Raw genomic sequence first — 27162 nt, forward strand, 5'->3', positions numbered from 1 at the left:
AATTTAAAAATATGGTTATATCATGAAAAAAGAAAGACATTTAGAAATTTTTTGAATTCCAAACTGTTTTTTTAAATATCCACCTACTGTTTTTTTTATTTTCTACGTTATATATTATTAATAATCCAGCAGTTCCACAACTCTCACAGGACATAAAAAATGGTAAAAATAACTCTTTTGTTTTCACAGTAAATAAGACAAAACCTATATTTAGGAAGAGCTAATACAAAACGGCTCTATTTATCATTAGAAAAACAGTCTGAATAATACCACTTCACTGAAAATATTGATTTATAGTATAAAATTGTTATTCAATTATGTGTTGGTCACTTCAGTCACTTAAAAATAATGTTTTTATTACACAATAGTTAAATATGTCATTTCTCATAAATTTTTGTAACATTTAGTAACCACAGGAAAAGGTATTTTTAGAATCAAAGAGAACAGGAAAATGTAAAAGATAATGCTGGGACAACAGGAGGACAACAGAACACGTTTGCTTAGTGAAAATAATAAAAATGAAAGCATTAAGGATCACATCTTCAGGTTGATAGTTAAAAGTGCCAAGCAATTCTATTGAATGATGTCGTCATTTAACACCTCATGTAATCAAATTGAATCATGTGTCCTAGGACCAATTACAGTACTTTGCAAAAATATTCTACCCTTATGTCTCATTTTGTCACATTACAAATGATGTACAGTATACACATTTTAAGTGAATATTTTAAAATATTTGAATAAGTATCCCTTATCAACAGAAACCGTGAGATGTTTCCTCTCCAGGATTTATAAATGCCAACTCTATGAAGTGAATGAACACACCAAGACATTACTAGAAAGAATATAAACAATAAAAAATTTAAGAATCTGAATACATTTGCAATAAAGGGGTAAATGCAGATACCTACAAATTCTATCTTAAATACACATTTTTTAACGTTGTGGACTGATCTTCATCTATCAATGAACAGAAAAGAGAGGCTCTTGCAAATATACACCAACACTTCTCAGGTTGGTACTGTCAGAAAGACTCCTATTGGAATGTACAATGAAGACACATCTGTTCTCCATGGTCATCATCTTGCCTGTTACCTTATAACCATTTTAATATCATTTTTATTGGTCTCTTACTAATTTCTACCAGGTTCTCTGTCATGATTCTGCTTTATTTATTTCCTTACTCAGTAAAGCTACATTCACTTATCTTTCTATATCTTTGTTAAGTTGATCATTTTGTAAATTTTATAAAGTGTCAAGCAAATATTAAAAATCTACCAACTATTGTATCTGTGCTTTGACAGATTCAAGCAATCAGTGAAATAACAACTTTAAATACAACATTTATTATGCAGTCATATGTTATACTTTACCAACAATTATTATACCCTACTACAAGATGATGTGTAAAGCTTTATGGACAGATGCCTAGAAATAGATAAAATAGGTAAATGTTTTCTAATTTCTTGCACTATTTGGTAAACTGCATCTCTTATGAGATAAGCCCATCTACTGTACGTGCTGATACTGGAGCCCTGTATGCATCAAACTCACCATTCTTCCAGGAATTCCCATTGCTCCTTTGTCACCCTAATAATCAATGTAAAATTAAAAGGTGGTAAACAAAGAAGTCTAAATATTAGGTACTGCATTGCTCTATTCATATATACATACATACAAGAGCAAGCTTAACTTTACAAACAATTTTTTACCTGTCGCTGGGTAAAATATTTGCTTTGTGCATGCCTCACAGTGATTCAGATTTTGAATTTGGCAACAAAGCATCAATGCACTTTTTAAAAAGACAGATTAGACTTACACCAGCCAAATGCTCAGACGTGCTAAAGTTCAGGAAAGTTAAGTTGGACTTTTAGTGCTACTGTAGCAAAACTACAAAGCAGGAACTACTGAATTTCAAGCACTTCATATGAGTGGGTGACTTGTGTCAATGCAGACATGCTAGGAAGAATGCATGACTTAAAAATGAGGGGTGGCTAAACAGGACTTTCAGAGTATTGCAAAGCTGAACAAGCTATGATCTTATATCTTCACTATATTTCTGAAGCTATCTTGAATACATTTACCTGTCGGTGAGGAATACTAAATGAAACCTTAGAAAAATATTTTGAAATGTCTTAAAAACTTGTGAAATGAAGAAAATAACTTCTTTATGTACAGTATATAAGCAGCACAACATCAAAGCATTAGTGATAAAGGCACAGAAAAACAGCTCAACTAATGTACATCTGTGATATAAAACATATAACTTATACAAAAACTGATAACAAAACATATCTGATATGAGCAGTCAATTTTACATTATAGTACACGAAAACTAAACACAGAGAATAATGAAAAAAATAGTTTTGGGATAATCCTTTGGTAGTGCATGTACAGTCTCAGCACAGGAAGAGTTCTACTCATTTATGTAAGGGTGTTTCAGACTATCAGTCTGTCGTATGGTGTCATGGTATTTGCACATCTCATACAAAGGAGTGCACAAGCTGTACTTTATTAAACTCATGTTTTCTGTTATTTTTCCTCTTGCTTTGTGAAAGCCCTCAACTTTAATAATCTGTGTTATGTCTTACAATTTTAAAAGCAAACTATATAGAAATAAATCTTTACAGGTGTATCACATGTATAATGCTCCTGTACGGGTCCCTGACTCGTGTACAAGCAGTATATTCATAGGAACGTCTCCCCATTTTAACATGAATATAAACTCTCAGGTGGTGAGTTTAGTTATTATTTATTTTAAATCATACCAAATCATTTCTAATTTTTTTTACATAGGCAGTTAGTCCCACCACATGCTGTTTCAGTGAGTTAGTGTGGGCCAGTGATAAAAGACTGATGACTTAATAACACATCAGAAATGTAGAGGGTGGTATAATATTTGCAGCATGAATTATCCGCTTGAACAATTTTTTTTTAAAATATGAAGAACTGTACTACATGGAAACAAAGCATTGTCTGAAAGTTCTTTTATCTAAGGGTACAGGTCTTTAACCTGTTTCTGGCAACAGGTAAGATCTTGGAAATATTAATACATTTATTCTGAGTTTTCATTTACTGATTATTTTCTTTATAATGCTGAATTTACACAGACATGAGGATATTTAGAAATGGCAAAAAAGGCTGAGAAATTCTCCTTCTCTATAGTAAATCTGGTAGAGTTTGCGTTCTGGGTAATTAGTGAATAAACACCTATTGGACTGTTAATATACTTTAACCAATCTATAGAAAGTAGATGGATCTCTGGAGATTTTCATATTGTTGTAACTTTGTGTTGAGAGCTATCCATGGTGCTGAACCCAGATCAGAATGCATGTAACTAAACATAAGGTTTTTATGGTAACTGTGGAATGGCTTTGGCATGGCTTATTTATTTACATACATAATATTATTAAACTAATTCTACAGTTGAAATGAATCCGATTCTGGCATTGTTTGTGAACCAGGCTTTGGCAGTGGAGTATTCTCTTACTGGCAGTCTCTACAATATTTCAACTGGTCAGACTTTCTAGAAGGGCATTTTGCAAGACCTCAGAAAGAAACATGATCACTCTTATTTTTAACTGCATTCTGCTTTACTGCTTCATTGTTGCGAGTCAGAGTCTCAAGACTTGTGAATGGGTTCCCTAGTGTTCTTCTTATTATACAGGCCAAAATCTGAATCTGGCTTCAATTGGAAATGAAGTAATTTTGGTGGTTTCAGGTTAGCCTGCACATGACCTCAGTCTACCTTATAAACTCGACACAAACTCCTAGATTTACAGACTCCCATGAACTTCATGGCGGAGGTCATTCGGGTATATTTAAAGAACTATTAGTGGCAAATAGCACCTCCTTGCTTCATGGCTGACTGTAGTCGAAGGCAAAGTTTATATTACCTTTATTTTCACATTACTTTATGAATCTGGCCATGTGTTGTGCCAAACAAACAGCTTCTAAAAAAAGAAATGTCAAGAATGGCAGAAACAAAATTCAAAGAAATAACTTAGCTTTAGCTTGTGCAGTTTGTTGATGAACCATTATATGTCAAGATATGATTTTCTATTCTAAGGAATACTTCTTAAAGCTTCTTAATATTTCCTGCAAGAATTGTATACATTAGAATAATAATCCAAGAAAGGATTATTAGGATGTATTTTACTCAGAAATGTCATTATATTAGACAGTATAACGTTTGTCTCTTGTTCAACTGTAAATGCAAATATATCAAAATGTCAGAAATAATGTAACAGTAACATTTGCATGCAATGTGATCAGTTGGAGCATGACATAAATGTTCTATGTTTTTTTGCATACATTATATTAAAATTTCATGGCCAGAATGTTTTCTTTCACCATGGAACAAATTTTTTGAAAATGATTAAGTTCAACACTTCTATCTGAAATATGATTTATTATGATCATAAGGAGGTGAGGATTAGAATCATAAGCTAATTTAATGAAACTTTTGTTGTTCCTGCAAGAGTTGCATAAGTTACAACTTTAACAAAAAGAGAGAGGGATAAACCCACAGTAAACACATTTCAGATCGTATTATTTCCTAAGGTATTGTCTTTCAGTCTTGGTTATTGCAAATTGTTTTATGTGGAACTATGTGATCAAATTTATCACCAAATTCACTATATGTAATCCTGCTACTACCAACATGAAGTTCTTCAGATCTATAAAAACGTAAATTAATTCCTCCAGTCACACACTGTCCAGAGTACAAACACAGAATAATTCATACAGTATACATATATAAATAAAATCTACCTAGCTATTCCCAAAATGTGGCATTTTTAGAAACTTGTTGACCCTTTTTTTTTTGCTCAAAAAGATAACAGCCTAAAATAATGCTTAATCCCGCTAAAATGATTTGGTAAGTCTGCCATTTGATTGCTTGTATCCTATTTTTAATGTAGAATGTTTAATAAATATAACTTCAGTTGTACCAGTTTTAGGTAATAGCATCAATGTACAGTTATGACAATTGAGCTGTGTCCAGGGATCTAAATTACTTTTACTATTGATGTACAGTATACTTCAGAAAGAACTATACTCTGCTTCATTCTTTTCCATCAGTTTTTTTTTTTGCAAAGAAACACCTGGTTTCATGTTTTTGCACTTTATGGGCCCTATTATAGAAAGTAAATGAACATTATGGAATAAAGAAAGGAAAAGGACACATCAGCAAAACCACATAAAGAATCCAATATATTCCTTCTGTTTATTTAATGGACTTTTCCGTATTAAGATTTGGTTTCACGCTAATTTGTAAATGTTTTAAAAAAATAAGGCAATAGGTGCAGCAATCACTCCTTATTATAATCTGATACAATTTATTGCTTTAGACATTCTAAAAAGTTATTTTAATCATATTTTGGTAATGAACATTATAAGAATACAATTCAGTCCTTCAATTAACTTATGCCTCGACATTTAATTCTTTTATGTTTTGAATCTGGATAGGTGTATTATCCTGCTTTTGCACATTTTGATAATGAAGAACAACCCTTTTTATTTTGAAACTGAGCTCAAGGGCACAACTAGGCCCGATACAGTATGTCATGATAATAAATTTAGAACATTGAACACAAAGCAAACAAAATGTTTTCAAATAAGCATACTGCACGCTAAATATATGCTATTTAAATCAGCTATGGCATTTACATTCAGTACATGCTGAAATAAATAAGTGCATGAAACAATTTGTACCTAAACGCAAATGTTAAGAATCATTGCTGGAGCTAATGGATAATTGTGACAGACCTTGGCTACAGAGATCTACAGTGGCAGCAGAATGGAAATTCTGAGGAATGTTCCTTTACCAGTTAGATGCACAGCTTATGCAGAACAGACAGCTTACTAAACTAGCTTGTAGATTTAAAAACACTGAGCTGGAGCTAGAGTATATGAAAAAGATCCCTAAGTTCCTAAACAGAATCACTACTGAAGAAAGTTCTTAAACAACTCATTTAATTTTACAAACTGACAGTTTTCTGTGGCCCGCCTCTTTTTTTCTGACAGAAAAGTTATTTTCTCTATCTTATGACGTTCACAAAGGAATGGGTCCCAGTGTTTGTGACCATGTTGACAATAAAACAATGGGTACGGATGCCTATTAGTGATATTAGAAGCCTTTTCCACAGAAGCCAAGACTCAGAGAAAAGCTGACAGAGAATGCAGAGGGGCAAGCCAGATACAAACAACAGAAAATAATATTCATTCTGTGACATTGTCTTTCAGATGAAGAATAAGCTATAAAAAGTCATAAAACGTCCTAGAAAATGTTGTCTATAGTACAGAAAAGTCTGTTTTTATTGCATCTGCCCTGTCCTTTTGTTGAAAGACAAATTTGGAGGTTCTTTCATCTGGGAAGCCTCTATACTGTATCTTTGATTATTTAATTATTATTAATTAACAAAGCATAATGTAATCTTTATTCAGTATATTAGCATACCTCTTTAATGGATATGGGAATGTTAGTTTTTTGTTTATGAATAGTTGTGTATCATTTTAAATTTTTCACTCATCCTAGACCTCATTGTACCCAGCTGAAAGAATGCTCTCCAAATAAGTCAAACAGCAGTGCTGCCACCAGAGACGGGACAGAAAGGTAAAAGACAATTACCGGAAAGCCAGCTCTTCCAGGGGGGCCCTGTGAAATTGGTACAAAGCAGATAGAGTGAACTTGACAATAACTCCAATATTACAGAGAAGCACAATAGTATGCACAGTAACAAGCTAACGATTCAAAACCATTATGTTTTAACACAATTAGTTCTTTTCAATTTTTAAACTGATCATGAGCAAGCCAAACAGATAAGATTTAATTAGCTTTAGATGCACAATTCAATCTTTTAAGCATTTATGCTTTGCATATGATGCAAAAATGCCCTTTTGTTTGTCAATTATACAGTAGGGCACTCTGCAGTTTGATCTCCTTTAAAGCTATAATGTAAATGAGGAACTTCATATTAGTTGCATGCCAAGAAGTGAAAATCATGCAGTCATGTTAGACTGTTTAAGTGCTCAGGAAGAAGACAATGTATGACTAATATGTCTTGTCCCATGTCACTGATGTACTACAGTTGTAAATTACACAGCTCGTGTACTTTCTGACCATTGTATTTACAATGTTATGTTATGGACCCTCTCTTCCAATTGATACCATGGAAACCAAGATGAACTCTGGCCTGATGAGCCAATGTGTCTCAGAAAAGAAAATGACCTGTATTGTATTAAATAGTACATGTAATTTTAGCAGAAATACATTTCCTATATAAAGTAACCCAATCTTTGTTTGTATAGTTCTTTAATAATTTCTAATTAGGAAAATATAGAAATACATAATCAATCAGCTTGGCACAATGAAGGCTTTCTTACACAGCCCCATAGATTAGAGCATCAGCTGAAGTAGAAATATAAGTCTCTCACATTATACTGCCTGCTCAAAGAAAATCATAGGGATTGCTGTTGCAAGCAGATATTGGATACTCTTGCCAAATCAAGGTCACTTATCCCCAGTTGTGCTCAGGCAATTAAGGAACTCCAGCTCCCTGGTAAATCCCAGTCAAAGTTGGGTAATCACATCATTTAGACTTGAATCAGTATTGTCTGGATTACAGGGTTCAACCTGCACTCTGCAAAAACATCTTTAATACTTCAGATACTTGGGAGTTACAAACAAGTTTTATTTTTAATTAAAGCATAGCTTCCCATTTTTGAAAACATTTATGATTAAAAGAATAATACTACCTCAGCTGACTTGGATAATTAAATTTACTGATTATGTTTCCTTCTGTGTATACAGACTTGAAAGAAAATGAGCTTTTGCCAAGATGCTTAATTGGCACTGCACAAAAATTCTTTGGCCAGCTTTGATTTGTGTAAATTCCCCTGTTAACCAAGAAGTGGCAATTTCACAAATTAATTTATACGATTCTGAAACATAAATCCTTTTATGTCAAGGCTCCATAGATCTTTATACATATATCTTTACACGTATTTTGGTTTAAACTACCATCCACTAATTACTGTTCAAAATTAACAAGCACACTTGAAAGTTTACAAAATCTGCACATCATGCATGGTTGAGCTATAATGGGCTGTACATTCTGGCATCTTGTTACTGCCATTCAGTTAAAATTATAAGTGAGATGCTGTTAATCTAATCCTCTTGTAAATTGTACTGCCACACTGCACTGTAGCATTGTCTTTGTATGTACTGTATCTTTGACATTTAATTCCAAAACGGAAGTCATTGATCCTTAATCAATCTTCAAAGACAACATCACTGAAAATGTATCAATATGCTTGCAGAATAGTCTGATATTTCTAGACATTGTTTAAAATAGACATGGCCTTGTAATAGAATGGGGTTAATAAATCTTTCAGAATTTAGCCATACTGGATGGATTTCATTTCTTTAACAACCTGGCCTTAGCTGACTTGGAAGGTCAGGTGCCCTCAGTCCATAGTGCTGGGCAAGAAGTGTCATTCATGTTAATTACATGGGTTGCCTACAGCACAAAGCACATATGGAACCAATTCCAAAAAGTGCTTCTGAATACAAAAAAATTTCTTCCAGTGGGATGCAATTGCCAGTTTGCCATTAGCATTCCCATGGCTCAAGAAATGAGAAATTAGACTGGACTGATGTGCTTCACTGCATCACAGTGACCCTTCCTGATAGGATCCTGTGAAGGACAGAAGGAGTTCACCCTGGGTAAACTTCATTCTTTGTCGGTTCACTTCCTGGGAACCATCCACTGACTAGGGCCAACAGGAATGTTTGAATGACCAGTTTACATGATGAACTTGGACAACAAGTTTCTCATCAACCCTGCACCCTTCAAGCTTGGCCTGGAGAGCAGCCTTACATTAGTGAATTACACATTTCAAACAGGCAAGATTAAACGGGAAATTCACTCCGAATACAATGAAGGAAACAGGCCTCTTGTTTTAAATTAAAAAATATATAATTCATTTTATTTGCAGCCCAAATATATTTCAAGTTATTGTTGACTGCTTGCCTATACAGCTGTGACATACATTCGTAAACACAATCTTATTTTTGGTGAACACTTTCTTTAAGTTTTTTGCCCAAAACACACAAAAATAATACTCCATCCACTTGAACAACTCTCACCCATTCCCATCTTTTAGCAAACTTGTTTTTAATTAAATATCTGTTTACTTAAGCTGCATGTTAATACAAAACACCATTCCCTGAACATTACTGGTCATTATCTTACTGATAATGGAGATGATAATTTAGGAGTTGAGGCTACTTTCACTAACTTGCTGTATGAAGATATTCTTTCAGAAAGAAATTATGAAAGACTGTTTTATTATAAAGATATTCTTCCTTTTGACACCCTTATTAAACAAATGGAAAAACTAAAACACCAATGAAAGTATTCAAGGCACCAAGTGAAAAGATGCATTGAAATATTCTCGAAGGACTCAAAAATAGCTTCTTAGGTCACAACTGAAAACACAAAGTGCATATTTGTCACATTAAGGTGCTGCAGTTGTATAAACTGCTGGACTCATTATTCTAATTTTAGAGGCCACTGAATTTGTAAACACGATCAATAAAAAGAAAAGAAAGGCTCAATTTTCACCTCTGGATTTCCCATATATTAGCTCAACATAAGTACGGCTGAGGTCAAGTGCAGCAAGGACCTAGATATTATGTTTTAAAGAATTATACGTAGTATTTTCACATTCTCAATGAACAGGAAAAAAGCAATTGCACGTAGTTACAGAGTTGAAATTATGGGTGTAATTATGTTAGTATAACATGCTTATATAAGTAATAGTAATAGAATCATTTTCACAAACAGGAGTGCATAAAGGTCACAAATGTTTGAAAGCTAAATTATTTGAATTATTTGAGTTGATTTTATTTTGTAACTTTGTTGAATCAGTGCTTCCAAGTTTGTTTTTTTATTCATGAAAATATGTGGCCTTTTTACGTTCACAGCTATTTTATGTCCAATGTTTTTAAGATAACAGACAACAATATTCAAAAAATGCTTGTACACTAAAATTATGCTATATATTGGATAATCATATCTAATATTAATTTTATTAGATAATTAATATTAATTAATCTTATCTTTTAATTTTTAATCAGCACAATACATTGGATGTCATGAAACAAGATTAAAACTACTCTTACAATGCAGAATGTCCTTTCATACATCATAGCATGTATCAAAATCTAGCTTTTGTAAATTACATACTGTATACCATAGCAGCTAAGTAGTGAGACAAATAAGTGTCAGTGATACAGGTCCAGTATTATTAATGCAGCAATTCTAATGCCTTATAAGCCAAATGACACAAAAAAAACATTAATGGGATTAATCATCCACATTTCCTTTCTTAAAATGATTGACGTTCCAGCTTTAGCAGCACAGACATTTCTAATAATTTGCTTAGCAGAAAACCTTATCCAGAGTAATTTAAAATTGTAGAAAATGTACATTTAGTGTAAGTACAAGGAACAATTGTTTAGGTACAGCGAGATAAAAATCTAATGAGATGACAACATGACTAGCACAACCTGGAAGAGTAAAGCAAGTGATATGAAAAATAGAATGAAATATAATTAAAACAGTATACAGATAGTATACTGTATACAGTGCAGTAATGTACAGTGAGCACCCTGTTGGTATGTTATCCATACTTAGAGTGAACAATTAGCAAATTACTATACATTACCAGAGTTGGGAATTAAGTACATTATAGCAATCACGTCTAAGAGTTACTGAAGGATTTTGTCAAGAGCTCAGAGATCACAAGTGCGGTCTTGAGTCTTCGGCAGGTGCTGTAATGTGTCCATTGACTGAGTGTGTCTGATATCAGTGAGTAGTATGTTCCTCTGAGGAACAAGTATGAAGAACAAATGAACTCTGCGTAGGATATTTCAGAAAGGGGGAACAGAGGGCAATTCCACCAAAGGGGGAAAAGGACACGGGGAAAGAAGAGAGGCAGATTTTGGGAGTTTCAGTCTGAGATGATGAGAATGCATCAAAGAGAGGATAACCATGAAATAAGCAGGGATACTCAAGGAGATATGAGCGTTAGTGTGGGAATAAAAGGGAAATTTGAACATAAATACAAAAAGGTGGTGGATTGGAGGTAGAGTGAGAACAGCAAGGAACCCAAAAAAGTGGGGAAGAAATAAAATGTGGAAAAGATTAAGCCTCACCAGTAGAACTGAGGCAACTGTGACTAATCAGATAGGTAGCTGGAGAACCAGGTATCAGCAGAACCAGAACTTCATAGCTCGGCAAATGCTGACAGGAAACAGAGTGACCCACAGTGACAAATGTAGAGAGAAGATCAAGAAGGATTAAGACAGGGGAGAGGGAGTCGGTATGATCTGTGCTAAGAGAATCACAAAGGAGAGGAGACGTGTTTGTGTTGAGTGTGCTCAGCAAACTCGAGTGCGTCAAACAGCAAGTGCAGCCAGAGGAAAGTGGGCAGCTGAAGACCCACTGGAGGGTTTTACAGAGATATTTTAGCAACATTATGTTGTATCTGAATGTGATCAAATAATATATCTCAGGAGCTGTGTGTGAAGTCTAACATGCTGTATGCTGGAGAAAGCTCAGAAGTACTTCTTAAAACCCGTCCACTGGTCTGTGCCCCAAGCTCCTGTGGGATAATTAATCACAGTCACAGCACAATCGGAGATGGTGACCTTCACCCCTTTTACTTGGAGCTGCAGCTGTTGCATCTGGTCCTAATTTTAGTACTCAGAAGGTGTTCAATGCATTCTTCAGTCCATGAGGATTAAGGTTAGACAGGTTATCCAAAGGCAATGGATCACTCGGATTTCTGGGCATTATCCAAACCAACAGAAAGAAATATAGATTTCGCAAGGTCCCATTTCGTACCCCAGACACTTTCCATTCCATAACGGAAGCCTGGCACATAGAGTGACTCAAAGATTACAGTGGAAGTTAAATTCTATTCATATCATTTTTTCATTTTTTTTTAAACTGATAATTTGTTCATATTATCCTTAGCTTTCACATGACATGTTCTATGACACGAAGACAGATATATGTCAGTCAAATGAAATCCTACACACGCTCCCAGTTAATCTTTTGAACATCACAAAAATTGACAATTCTATGATGATTTCTCTTTCTCTTTCATAGAGATGAAGTAAGAAGTTGCCTTTCTGTCAGTACTCTAATGTGCATACAAATGTTATAAGTCTAAATCTCTATTTCTTTACTGGACTTTATGTGAATCACAATGCAATCATACACTATTGAGTCCACGTATGGTCAAATTATGTCAATTTGTTCCCTTATTTAGTTGTACCTAAAATATAATTTTCAAACACCAAATATAAATAATCTGCAGTGCAATTTGAGCACTTACAGGTAGCACTGGCAACATAGCACAACTAGAAATAATATCTGCAAGCTCCAGTCAATCGAAGTCTTTGTAAATATCTTTGTTATTATTGGCCAAAGATATAGAAAGAATGTCAGTTTTGATCAGGATATATAAATAAAGATTTTATTAAGTTAAAAAGACCTGAAGTTAAACAACAAACAGAACATCAAGGCTATGACTGGGCGTCTCTGTTTTAGATGAATGACTCCATTGGGTTGGCAAAGTGATTGCTAAAATATTACTTATGGAAAAAAACAAGGGTTCTTAACTTGAATGCAAGTAAAAGAAGCTTTGGGCAAAAACTATAATGATGGGTTTTGCCTTTTAATTAAACAAGAGCTAAAGTACTCTGTAAATGTTAAACCTGTTTTGTGCCATTAACAGGTTTTCAACATGTAAATGAAAACTTACTGCATAAACACAAGATCATTGAACTAGAAGTCTTTCTCATAATAATCAACACTGTTTGTTTTATACACCCTAATTGTTACTCAACATAATTTGCCAGAAATATTTTCATATCAATGCTACAGGGATAATGATTGTGCATGCTTTCCTCCATTATGTGCACTGTCAGAGTTGTCACTCTCAGCTAACTAATTGTTAGTGTGCTCTCAGGACAAATGCCTGTAGCAAGTAAGCCACTTGGGAGTTTCCTGGGCTATAATACATTTGTGTCATCAAAAGTTATTCTAATTTATCATGACTAAAAGTTTTTATGAGGACTAGAACGATATTTAATTCTGCAATGTTGTACAGTATTCATGCAGGCTTTTCTTTTCATTCCAAATGTTTGTTAAACAAGCACACAAACTGCAGCTACTTTACCACAACATGGTCAAGACAGTGCCTCATCTACTTACAGGAGGACCTGAAAAAGACAAAGAGAAAATAAAGAGATTGTTAATGTTTGCTATAGTTTCAAAAAAATCATATATAAATTCAATTTCAAATTATATACAATAGAAAATGGAAACATTTGGAAGTGTTTTTTTTCTTACATATTTTTTTAGATTTACCACACAATGACCTCTAATTCAATATAGATTCTTAATACAGTCTTTTATGTCAAATACACTATTATGTTATTCAATACCCACAGATCCTGACCAAATTGTTACCATATAGAATTTATTATATTGTTAATTATGTTCATATAAAAATCAGTTGAAATTTGGTATTTCTTCAATTGTTTTACAATTTATTTCAGTGCTGTTTCACAGGGGTTCGGGGAGAAAATTGACAGACTACTAGTTCCTATTCCTGTCAATGATCAGACTATGTGAACAGCTGAACAAAGTTACAGATTTGTTTGAAACTGTAATTTAGAATTTTGTTTTTCAGATGGTTAGTATTACACATTTTCTACACACTGTCATTAACAGTTGATTTTATCTCAGAAAATTATTTTATAATGATGAATTGTGAAATTAAATACTTCCAATTTAAGGGTATTTTTAAAATCTCTTCCTCTTTTAAAGTTCCCGGTAAACACAGCCATATCTTTGCTTATACAAGTTTAATATGTAAATTAAAACATATGGAATTTAATTCATATGGAATTTGCTTAAAAATATAAAGGGAAAACTCATTGGGTTTGTTAAATCTTTTCACATTCAGCAGGTTTTCTGATATAGCAGATCTATACTGAGGCTAAACACCCCTGTAAGAAGTTCAATAATTTAGTGATTTTTATACATAAAATTAACTGGTGGTAAAAGTGATAGAGGCAGAAAATGAAGAAACTTGTCTCACGTAATTAAGTGAGAAAGAAAAGTACACAATGAGTTAGAAGAAAAACAGATTTGTTTAAGACAAGCAAACCTCATCTTGATGATAAAACATCTACCATTCAATGATACAGTAAATTAAACAATTGGTTAAGCTTGAACCTGCACGTTCTTTAAAGAATTAAAGAAAGAAAATTAAGACAGACAATTTTAAACCAATTGTACAAACACGAATAACAGTAGATATATCAGAAAATGCAGAAAACCATATCATATAAGCAAGTATTGACTGTTAAAATGAAATGAGTGAAACTCCTTAAAACATTCCATGTATCTGACTGAAATAGGTGAACTAGGTCTTTCATGAAACTAATGCGAAACAGTCAACCCCACCCTTGTCTAGATCTTGAAATTTTCTTTTCTAACACAATCTTGAAACTGTGTCTCTAACAAAGTCTTGGAGTGCGGCAGCAATGTCCTGGATTACTGGGGAACTGACAGCAGTAACACAACACTGCGGGCTGTTACCACAGACACCACAAACCAGTCGCAATCAAGCCGATGGAGTGTGCATGAATGACTGCACTTCACAACTATTTTCCCAGACTTCCTTTTGTGAAACAGGGGTCAAGTAAAAAAACACAATTCCAGACTACTACATTTGATATAAAGACTATGACCCCCTTTAGTTTTAGAACAGAGGAGAAAAATATAAAGAAAAGAAGGAAACTATATACAGAGCTTGGAACATTACTTCACTGATTTACTTTAAATGGGGAATTCTGAAATACCTACATTTCATTACTTGATTGTATGTATACATTAACAATATAGAGGTATATGTAAGAATTTCAGATTATATCGGATTAAAAGCACAGCAGGTGGGCAGTGAGAACCTTCTTTGTTGTGGAGTTAACTATACACTTGAAACTTTATCAGTGCAACACCAAAAGTTGAATGTAATGGATGTCATGGAAAATATGAAATTCATAACCAACCCTAAGACACTGATTCAAATGAGTACTTTATATCATCTGCATTTCTAGCAGACAATATTAACTGCTTGATACATGGGTTACAACGTATGTACTGTATAATAATATTTTTTATTAGGCAAACTCAGTATTCCAACAAAACTACCTTTTAGAATGACCTCTCTCAAGGCTTATTTTCACAACTGCTAATGGTGTCAGAAAACGCATTGTTGCTGCCTCCTACAGCACCGTGATGCCACACACGTGCACGCTGCGTGGATAATTCCTTTCTTTGCATTCATTTGTGCAACATTCTTCAGGAACCACTCTTTCTGGCATGGCCAATAAGGAGAAATGAGAGTAGAGTGTCCCAAACAAATGTCCCAAAGGGGGGGGGTAAAGCAATACAGAAGGTTACATAAATATTCAGAACAAAATTGTAAAACAAAACTTGGTCAAGCCAAGTCTTCTGCACCAGAAGTAGTTATGGACATGGTATGTGTATAACAGTTTAAGAAAACACTGGCAGAGAAACTGTACTAGCAAATTGCTGTCAGAGGTCTAAATCAATAAGTAGGAATGCAGATGACTGGAAAAGGTTGTAATATATATTTTCTGCATTTTCACTGGAGCCAATGGCTTGAATACAGTACACTTAATCCTAGCACAGACTCTTCGAACACTCAATGGAAGTAATAAAACAGAGCTTTACTTTTTTCCACTCTGTATACAAAGCAAAAAATGTCAGGCTCATTGCTGTTATCATCGCAATGTTCTCTTAGTAAAAAGTGGGAAGAAAACACATTTAAAAAGCAAGCCATCTAATGCAACAGCAAGCCTATGTACATTACAAAAGGAGGCAATTTTTTTTTTTGTTTGTTTCTAGACCCCATGTTATCGGTTGAAAAGACAATTGAATGCATATGTCAAGTCCAGACGAGAAACTGCCAGCTACATTATTAAATTCAGTCTAAAAAAACTGCAGAAAAGCCCAGACACATGTAGAATATACTGTATGTGGGTGTTCAGACGAGGTAGGTAGGTTCCTTGAATGTCTTGAAACTATATTTGAGCTTATTATCAATCCATGTTTGTCATCACATTAACAAGCTTATGTGAGTAAAGCACTTTACTGGCAAAAGATATTTCTATTATTTCTCTTTGAAGACAGAGTTATCATTAATAACACTGGGAGGCAGAACACTGCACACAGTTTCACTGATCAGAGAAGTCACCCTGGCATCTCTGTCCCTAAACATGTAGGCAGTGTGTATTTGAAGGCAGGGAGACATACCTGGATCACCATTGCGACCTCTTTTTCCCCTTGCTCCTGGAGGGCCTGGTTTGAAAATAACCAGCAGTTAGTCAAGGGTCAGACTACAAAGTTTTAAAGAAGCAATATCCCCTCTTCCTCGCAAGCCTGTTTTTTAAATATTTTCAATAGAATTTTGTTTAAATAGAATTCTGTCTTTTAAAGATGCAAATATAGCAACTCCTGGCATTTTATTTTACTTCAGTTTATTATGAGGGTTCCTAAAATGTATTAATTTGGCAAAAATTAAAAACAGTTTGCCTCAATCTTCGGATCTGTGTCTTTTTTTCTTATAACCATATTTCTCAAAAAATGTGAATGCAGTTGTTTTTTTGGCACTTTGTTCATAGCTGACTTTTTGTAAGAAAATGGCTGTCTTTAAAGAAAAACAATGATTGCAAATGGGAGGCAAAAGATCATTAATGTTTGCTACTGTATATGTGAGAAAATTGATATTTTGAAAAATATTTTGCAGATGTGAACAGATGTGCACAGATTCAATGCAAATGTGGGTTTCTTGGTGAAGTGGATTTGAATTTGCAATCCTCAATTATCATGGGGTAATAAATTATATTTATACTGCTGTATTCTTTAATGGCTTTGGGACTTTGATTATATTGGACTTAAACATTTTACAGCTGGGACCACAGGGCTAGATTAACATTTAACATTTTGCATTACGTCTGAGTTTTAGTACAATGGTATTGAAAATAAAGCTTGGAAGTAAGTGAGAAAGGGATATTGCCCCCATTACTAAAATATGCTGTTTTATTTATACTGCCTCTCACTGGCATGCAGCCATAAAGAGGTAAATGGGATTTCATGCTCATGCAAAGCAAACATTGACAGCTAAGAGCTCTATAAATTAAACCCACACAGGCATGTTTTACACTGAGTTTAATTGGGGTGTCTAGTAACTCTTCTGCTCTGCTACTCAGACAGAAAGCCTACACCTACATGTTATACACTGCATACTTCAAACTGTGTTTAATTTAACTATTTTATTTAATACTCATCAAAGTTATGTAGAAGAATATCAAAATTAAACATGCTCCTAAGGCACTCCAATGGCAAACGTAAGATTAAGCAACCTTTTATAATAGATGAGCTTCAACATTTTGGTAAGCCATTTCACAGTAAAGCATCACCCACTTGATATTCAGTCAAAAATAATACAGTCACTTCATAGATATAAGGAATGAGAGGGCTTATAACCTTAAACAACTAAATGTATTTGATGAGTTAATCTGGTTCTGAAAGGTGTAAATGGTAGATAATTTCTAAACAGAAGTGACCACATTCCATATGACTGTAGCGTTTGACCTCCTAGCATGTACCGTCCTTCCAGGAATAACTTGCAGAATTCTGAGCTGAAAATAAACCTCAATCTCTCACATTCCCCGCAGCTCCAGTTCCTCCTGTAAACACTGTAGTGCTCTGGACAGATGCATCAGCTTTCACACTTCCGTACTGTAAGCACTGTACAAGAATTCTGTTACACCGATCAAAGGCTAAAACCAAATACACTGCTTTGGGTTACACTAGTTTAGGCTTCATAAATAGAGTGCAGTTTTACCTGACTATACTGAACTGTATTTTTTTGGGGGGCAGCATTCATTCTTAAACCAAAATGACAAAACTGATTTCCTCACCATGTACATAAACATGGACAAATGCATATTAAAATAATAGAGGACTTCACTAGAATTAATAGTTCTGAAACTACAGGTGCTCACACCTGAAGAAGGCTCCACGGCAAAAACGTTGTGTTTACTTTCTTCTCTTTACAGCATGGAATAAACCTTTTACTTGTTCCTGTATGTTTATAATGACTTGGATAACTGAGTTCAGAGCGCATGACTGAGGTCACCGTTTTGTACAAATGCCTTTTTTCCAAAATTTGTAGCATCCATGATACTGTTGCTGTAAAAGGAAAAACAATCTGAAATACTGTAACATAGTGTGAGTTAAAACAGAATTTAACTCAAGGGATGAAAGCTTAAAATTGTACAACACACTAGTAAGGCCTCATTTAAAAATATTGAGGACAATTATGGTCACCACTTTTAAGGAAAAAATTGTTGCTGCTGTGGAGTCAAGAGAAACAAACACATTCCAGGGTTGAAGAAAATGTCCTACACTGACGGGGTCAAGGAATAGGACCCTTTCAGTCTTAAAAGAGAAGACCTGATACAATTATTCTTCGAAAGTATTGTCAAGTAAACCCAGCAGATTTCTTCAGAATGAACAGTGAAACATGAACCAGAGGCTACAAGTGGAAATTACATGAATGTGCAATTATTCAAGGCCCTTCTCTACCCAAAGAATTGACAGAATACAAGGAACAAGCAACTAAGCTATATTGTTGAAGCCAATAACCTGGCTTTTTTCAAGAAACAGCAGGGTGAAAACCCTGGATCACTACTACCAACCAAATGGCCTAGGGTCAAATGGCTTCCTCTCATTTGTAACTATTCTTATGACTGCTTCTGTGTACTCAAAAGGACTTTAACATTAGCAGTACTGGCCACTGACTTAAGCCATTGAAAAATTTCAAAGACAAATTGCAACAAGCTGCAACAAAGCTATGTGAATGTATCGATTATTTACTATATAAATATAACTATACAGTAGTAATTCCTTGTTAATCAATGATTACAATGAATGTGTTTAAATTCCTTTCTTTAATTGACTGATATAGAAGGTTATTGTTATTTATGTAAAGCAAGTTGGAACGTGTTATACTGTACTATGAAATCCTTTCCAAAATGTCATGAATGCCGTAGAAGATTCTGTCCAGTTTAAACAAAACATTTAATCATATTTCTAATTAAATTAATGTTTTTTTTTCATATACAGCCTCACTGGGTCATGTCTTCTGGGAACTGACTTCCTTAAACCTTCTTCTGAGATTTGGATAAAAACTCATAAGCCCTTGATATGAATAGGTTGAGCCTCCAAATATGGTGTTTTACCAATGCATGGCACATTAGAGACTACTTCACAAATCTGATATCCCATCACACACACCTCAGACATCCATGGGGAACTGCTAAACTCTAACAAAGAGCCTTTGAACTCCTGCCAGCGTTATAAAAAAATTACACGTCTAGACGTGCCAACAGTTCATCACACATTTTGCCCATATCCTTTGTTGAATTTCGATTCAACCTTATCAAACAGAAGGTTCTATCACTAAAACTATTTAAACAAAAAACATTTACTGAAAAGCTAGAAGTACTACAAACTGTTCCATTTTTCTTAATGTTTTTGGGCATTTGGTTATATTTTTTGCATCTAATTTTATTACTTTTCTATATTTATTAGGGATATTTGCTGTATAAATTCTCTCTGACTTTTTCATGCCCTTTTCTGATTCTTAAATTGATGGACAACATCCAAAAAACACTATAAGAGAGACAGAGATTTTAATTGCCTGTGGCACAATACAAAACGGCCATTTCTTATGTTGCCATAAGAATAAAGCACACTTGCAGTAAAATGTATTTTTCTTACATCTTCTTTTCAGATTGATAGTCAGTTCAAGCTAATTTGTAATGCAGCTGTCCAAGCGCACCATTCTCAAGTTCAGCCATTGTTTAATGGGTCCTGAATGGCCCATTAGAAAGAGTTTAATTGAATGGCAAATTTACACCAGCAGTACAGTGGGTTGTGGTGAAAGGGGGAATAGCCTGGTCATATATAGGAAAGTGGGATAATAATGAAAAACAATAAAATGGTTTTTCTGTTAATGGTCTTCCATATAATCAATAGATCTCTGACTTACAATCTTTGATATTTTCTTTCTTCTTGTGGAGTTCAACTTTTGACAATTAAATTAAAATAGCACTTGCAATGGATCTTCATTTAAAAGCCTCACACTGCAGACAACATTTTATATATTTCTGAAAAGATACCATTTTTATTTTTTGAAAGTATGACTACATTTAAATGCAGTACTAAGTTCTCTTTTGAGAATGTAGATATTCAGAAACAAGTTAATTTTTGAGTACTCTATATTGTATCTTAATCACAATTAAAAATACCCCATTAAAATTAGAAATCCCAATATCTAGGTCTCTTGAGATTAAAAAAGGCAGCACCGTCAGCTTGTGAAGAAGGCTGAAGAGGCATGTGTCACACCTGAAGAAGAGTCCATTGCAAAAACACTGTTTTTCTTCTTTCTTGTTACCTTTCAGGGTGAAATTAACCTCTGCTTGCATATAAATGTCCTGTCACTCAGTGTCCCCTCAATTAAATTCTAACTCCAAATGTCAAGCTACAATTTTCTTGAAACAATGAATATTTGATTGAATAAATATTATAGCCTCTTTTTCACACATATGCATGTTTAACGTACCCTATAGAATAGATGGTTCAGTTACTTAGTTTTAGGTTTCTGTGGAATAAGGGAGAAATAATAATAATAATGGCAGGTGAACAGCGATATTTTAAATTCAAGCTTAAAGGATTTACTGCATGTTTACAAAGACACCTAGTCTGTTCTTAAGGAAGTTAGCATAAATATCCCAGCTGAAGCCACCTTTAGCTTTGCAAACTGTATATTGTAGCACCCCTTTACAAATACATAGTACATGTGTAACTCTTCATAGTACAAGTGGAACTCACTGCTTGATAATCACTGTATGGACACTCCTCTTTGGTTTCCTCCCTTGTTATTTATACACCCACTCATAGGAGCAATGTACTGTAAGTGTAGCTTCCTGGAAAACCATGAGCAGTATGACAAGATCTTGGTAACAACCCTGCCGTACCCAGTGGTGATCTCACACTGATTTTTTAATCACCCAATCTTTTAAGACCCAATGTTCTTGTTTCACTACAGAGTCTGAAATAGAGTTCTATGATCTCTTAGGGAATATGAACATGGACCTCCTTTGCACTAGATGAAGCAGATGTGCATGTTTTGAGACTGCGTTCCAGGACCATTAATGTGTGCAAGTGACATAAGGAAATACAAGAAACCTGAGGTGCAAGTAATTATATAAATATTTATTTTTGTGTTTTTGGAGAGCAGGTGAAATGATCAAATGTGAAACTCATTTTCACCTGAAAACTTGACAGTTCCAGAGTAGTTGTCATATTCTGATACTTGGACCTCAAGGCTCAGTACTTCCTGAATCTGTTTCAATAAATTGTACTCAATATGGCCAAGATTAAGGACAGGGTCTTGTTTTTTTATTGCACAGTATGTAAATATGGACAAATGTTTCTACAATATTTCTTCAAAAGGAAATATTTTAAAGTAATTCTGACTATTGTGTTTCTCTAAAAAATATTTAAGGGTCCTCTTTAAAATTGTAACTGTACAGAATATATTCCAGAGCACGAGCGCTCTTATTTCACTCACACATTTTGTGTTTTGTAATCATACATGACTACGTAAGGCAGCAGCATGAAGTACTGGCAAGGGTAAGGCAGAACCTATTGTACTCAGGTGCAATTTATTTCACTCACATTTACTGCCCTATAGAGGACATGCTGTATAAATGAATCTATAGTTTGTCGTTGTAAATGAGAATTTGTTCTCAGCTTAGCTTACATGTAAACTAAAAGATTTTTAAAAAATACTATCACAGCTAGCTCAGTACTGATACATTTACACTTAAGGGACACTTAATCAAAGAAAATCAATAGAAATAATAAAAATCAAGAAAATCAGACCCCCCCCCCACACACAATATGGTTGAAAAATGCTCATTGTTTTTGTGGTACAAGACAAGTATAAAACAGAAGACAAATAATGTATAGAAATGTCTATTTGTAATAGAAATGTTTCATGTTTGGATCTGAGAAGCTGTAGCTGTCAGGGGACATTGGAATGTAGGGGGGTTGCTTTAGTATATTGCAATGGCTGCCAATCCCACTGAAAATAAATAGGATCCCACACAATAGGAAACAAAATAGTCCCTCCTTTCTCGTCTAACCATGGTCTAGAACATACAATAGATTCCTGTGTTGCTGCAAAATCAGAATCCCCCTGTCATAACGGAAAATGGAACGCTAAGCAAAGATTTGAATATCTTCTCTACCTGCCTCTAGACCAAAAATGTACTTAACATGAGATTAAATAATTACCTTCAGCTTTTTACAAGAGATCATGACAAAGACCACATTGTCTCTGTGCCAGAAAAACCACTATTAACTTGACTTTGCTATTATTCTCACAAATTGCTCTCTGAAGGAAAGCATACATTAAAAATTCGAACTACTCCAGTCTGTACTGAATAAAGGCTTCTTACTTAAATTCGCTGAATGAATTAGCTGGGACAGATATACATATAAACCATACTTATTTTTGTGAAGTTTGTTTAAAATAATATAACTGAAACAGTTGGAACAACAGCACAGTTCCAGTGGGTCTGAGTCACAATTACATACTTGTCAGGATTCAGGCACAAAATATAATGAATTATTAGCAAACCTACCTGTAACCTCATCTACCTTTAGATAAACTTGAATTAGAATATTTCTTATTCACAAAACGTTGATACAATTTTATCAAATAATTACTTAAACATTACTGATGTACAAGAGTCGATATTGTTATGATGTTAATATAAGTACAATAGAATTCTAATTCTTTTCTTGGCTATTTCTGTGCTATTACAACTAAAATCCTTGGCAGATTGTTTTAACTAGGGCAATTTGTGATTGAAATACTAGATGCACTTCAAAATATGACACATGCAGTTCTAAAACAGGAAGAAAAAGGTGGCAACCTCTAGAGTTCTCAGTACACCTGAAGGTCAATGTGTTCAAAGAGCGCGATCATATTAACACCTGATAAAATGACAACTGCTATAGCTATTAAACCACAGTAGTCTTGGCTTGGGATTGAAAGTCTTCTCATAGAGTCATAGACATTTTTAGAACGCTTACCCTCCTGAAATAGTGGTTTCAAAACAAATATTTGTCAAACTAACCAAAGCTACCGTACTGTATGTTCATGTGCACCATAAGAATAACATCCATGCTTATAGTCATGCAAACGCAAATTGTCATGAAACCATATCATTTACATTTCCCTGCTATTTTAATTCAGACTGTTTTGCATATCTTTTTAGCATAATGTACAGGTGATGATTGATTACTTTTTTCTCGTAATATTTACGATATCAGCTAAGACAGGCCTTGAAAAAAGAATGTGATTTCCAAGTCTTGGAAAGTGGGTGTGAGTGTGTATGCATGCAACCTGTGATTAACTGGTCTCATCCAGGGTGTGGTCCTGCCTTGTGCACTATGCTTCTGGGATAGGAAACCATTATCAGTAATAAGTCTGATAACATGTGGATGTCTTAGAGTTTGGATGCATAAGGGGACTTAATCTTTCCCATGGCATTCAGGGGAGGGAGAGAAGGGAGGGGGTGCAATTGATAAATCAGGTTCAAAATGAACACAAAAGAAAAAAGTTTCATTTAGTATTCAAACAACATGGTCATGATACTTATTTAAAATGTTTTTTCCTCAATAAAGCAACCAAAAAAATAATGGAGTGTCTGCTCTAAATTGGATTATAAAGTGTGAATGTGAAGTAAATGAATAAAACACTGGCCATTTTTAGTCCTTGAGTCTCACTGTGCCTTCTGGTCTGTCCACCTGAGCTTTGAGTTTGTTAACTGATCAATAACTTAGCTTTTAATTTGAATTTTTACTCACTAGGAGTTTGAAAGAGTTTATAAGACTGTATATATATAGAGTGTTGTTTTCACTTGTATCAGTGATCTAGATCTTGGTATACTCTAGGTAGTAAACTATACATTTGCTGGTGATAACTAAATAGGAGGTTTAGCAAACACTATAAAAGCAGTAAATTCAATTAAAAAACAAAAAGGCTTGGCAAACCCTTGTCAGATTAGCCACTGAGCTAGTAGAGGCTTATGTAAAAGACAGGTATTTATGTTGACATCATCTACATCTAAATATTGTGGGGAAGACAAAAAGGCAACATATTAGGATATATTGTCAAATAAATAGTCAAATATAGAACTTAAATCAAAGGATTTTATGTTACAATAACCACATCATTTAGAATGTTGTGCACAATTAAGGAAATGTCCTACCACTGAAATTTTTAAACTTGAATAGTGAAAAGAGACCAAGGAACCTTATTCAAAAGATTCAAAATCTTCAGAGGTACCGATAGTTAACCCAGTGGAATAAATAATGAAGCCGGAGCCGGAGGGCACCAGTGGAAACTAGGATTAGGCAGTACTTCTTTAAAAAGCACTGTGGGGCTACGGAACAAGCTAACCAGCCATGCTCTTGAAGCCTCCTTCAAGAAATGGCAGGGTGAGATCACTTAGTGAATAAAAAACAAACCGATTAGATGGACCAAATGGCCTCCCCTTGCTTGTAACTTTTCTTACGTTTTTAAAATACTGCACATTTCTGAGGAGAATCCAGAAATGAGATAAAGAACCTCTGGATAAACACCTTAGTGAATAGGAAATTTTGGACTAGATGGGTCCTTTTTACTCTAGCTTCTTACTGGTGTTCTATTCAGCTTTTCTGTGAGGGGTCTTAGGATCAAAATGTGCATATCATTTTATTTTACTCACTTATTAGGGTTACTGTATTTTAACAGTTGTTGCTCTATTTGGAAGTAGCTCTGTAAAAGAGATTCACGTGTCTTGTTTGCTGGATGGGGTTGCCAAGGGAAGCTATTTGTCTCTACTGGCAACTGTGACCTCTACAGTTTGTCTAACATAAACATACAGTAACCAAGAGCATGTAGTCGGCAGAGGTAAACCTTACTGTCTGGCAAATACAGTATAAACATGTTTTCCTAGAAAAGATGTTAGCATGCATTGTTTTTTAAAAAAACAAAAACATATTATGTTGGCTTTGAATTTGTCCCACAGCTTTAAATTAGAACAGCCCCAGTTTTCCTAACAAAGTTCAGATTTCACTGTTAAAATCTGGCTTCCATTCTGTCCATCTTTTCCAATTAGTCGTCACTACTTTTTTGCCTTCATCCTCACAAGTCAAAGTACGGCACTGCCTGTAGCTGTCCATGTGTAGTGCTGCTCACTTTAGCCAATTAAGTATTGAAATATCTTCTGCAAGGCCCAGTCAAGCAATATATCATTGCTGCTGGCTACATTCAACTCTTGGCCTAAAAGTACATTTCTGGAACACCAGCAGAGAAAGGATGGCAGGAACCATATTGTTCCTATGACCTCCACGAGCACACTACAGCTGGGGGAAGTGTTACAAGGTAACTGGCTTTTTGAATAGTAACTTCTTCATAAATCTTGAACAATTTAGAAATGAATAGAACTTAAAACATCCCATCCTTACCTTAAATGTAAAAATATACATACATTATATTTGAATTAAATATAACCCTACTCTACAACACTAAATGTAATATCTGACAAAAATGAATTAACCATCAGTTTTACTTAGCTTCCAACTAATGATGAATATTCAAGCCTTTAGACAACTAGAGACAAATGATTGTCATTTTTAAAACAATGCTGGTTAATTGCTTTTGCAATTGTGAAATTCCACAGAAGAAAAAATTGCATGTGGGTGTTTGACTTTCTTCTCCAGGATGCCCGATAAGACCTATTTATAGGAAGATGCAGTAAATAAGAATAATCTGAATTAATAAGAAAAACTAAAGTCTTACAGAGATTGTGTAAAAATATCTGCATAACAAAGAACTGGAATAGAATTAAAGTTGATTTTCACTCCAGATAAAAAAGGCAAAACACACAAAGAAAGTCAAATGCACCTGTTCATAGATTTGTAAGCATTACTTCTCCCATTGAAATGGCAAGCAGCAAGGCAAAGAACTGTAATGTTAAATAGTGGCATAGATATTTTTTTATCAACTTGGAATATTCATATTCCAAACAGCAGCTTCATGTTCACATTTTGTTTATTTTTGAAACCTTTAATATAAACTTTCTTTTGTTCCAGGTTAAGTGGAATAAATCTACAGGAAATAATTCAGCATAAAATTGAAATGAGCGTATCCTCTCTTCTTTGCAAAAGATCCCAATTTTGTCTGGATCCCATGTTTAGGCTACCAAACCTCTTTAACTTTATTTAATTTTTGCAGTCTTACTCCAGATAGGAGACAGATTTCCATAACAATTAGCCTTATATGTCCCCAGTTAATATATTTTCAGTGTAGCTACCAAATCAAAAGGCAAGCAATTGGATTCTCAAAACATTATTAATATATTTGGTCTCTTCAAAGGTACTTCACCACTGTGCATAGAAAGTTTCCAGGAATGACCAAGTTGTCACAGTCTTAAAGAAACATGAAACTATTCAGACAAATCACAAGAAAGACCTAAGAGCTGCTATAGTGAGATTTTATTAGTTGATTTTTTTAAAGTAATTAAAGAGCTAATTTTAGCATGGGCATTGTTGATGCCCCCAAAAATGTACTACTAAAATGGAAATACGTATGTTATAGGGATTATAACAAGAGCTCAACACATACTGTAGACTCTAGTGAATTTCTAAAATAAATTAGGAAATGTAAATGCTTTTTCCATGTGTGCACTTGGCTTTAAGCCAACAGGCAAAAATCCCTGTTAAACACTTTTAGTTTTGGTAAAAATTAGGCAGTAATTTAGGTCATTAATAAAAAGGAGTCTGCAGAATAAACATCAGAAAAATCAGACAGACAAAGAACTGTCTACCTAGTCTCATTTTTTTTATACATTGCAAGGAA

The 27162-nt window shown here is 34.3% G+C and overlaps 2 protein-coding genes across 2 annotated transcripts in view; both read right to left on the minus strand.

Moving 5' to 3' along the window:
- The window catches only part of col13a1 (collagen, type XIII, alpha 1), a 69005-nt gene extending 62353 nt beyond the window's left edge, over positions 1-6652 (minus strand). Inside the window, exons 1-2 of the mRNA XM_088635437.1 lie at positions 6632-6652; positions 1555-1590 (exon numbers count right to left, since the gene is read on the minus strand). Coding sequence (XP_088491563.1) covers positions 1555-1575 — 21 coding nt within the window. The 5' untranslated portion in view covers positions 1576-1590; positions 6632-6652. The remainder of the gene's footprint in view (positions 1-1554; positions 1591-6631) is intronic.
- A 9632-nt stretch (positions 6653-16284) lies between these two features.
- Positions 16285-27162, minus strand: part of LOC148661540 (uncharacterized) — a 53086-nt gene continuing 42208 nt past the window's right edge. Inside the window, exon 3 of the mRNA XM_088633776.1 lies at positions 16285-16472. Within this exon, the coding sequence (XP_088489902.1) occupies positions 16285-16472 (188 nt within the window). The remainder of the gene's footprint in view (positions 16473-27162) is intronic.

The sequence above is a fragment of the Lepisosteus platostomus genome, chromosome 6, assembly GCF_059453375.1.
Source record: "Lepisosteus platostomus isolate fLepPlt1 chromosome 6, fLepPlt1.hap1, whole genome shotgun sequence".
Lineage (NCBI taxonomy): Eukaryota > Metazoa > Chordata > Actinopteri > Semionotiformes > Lepisosteidae > Lepisosteus > Lepisosteus platostomus.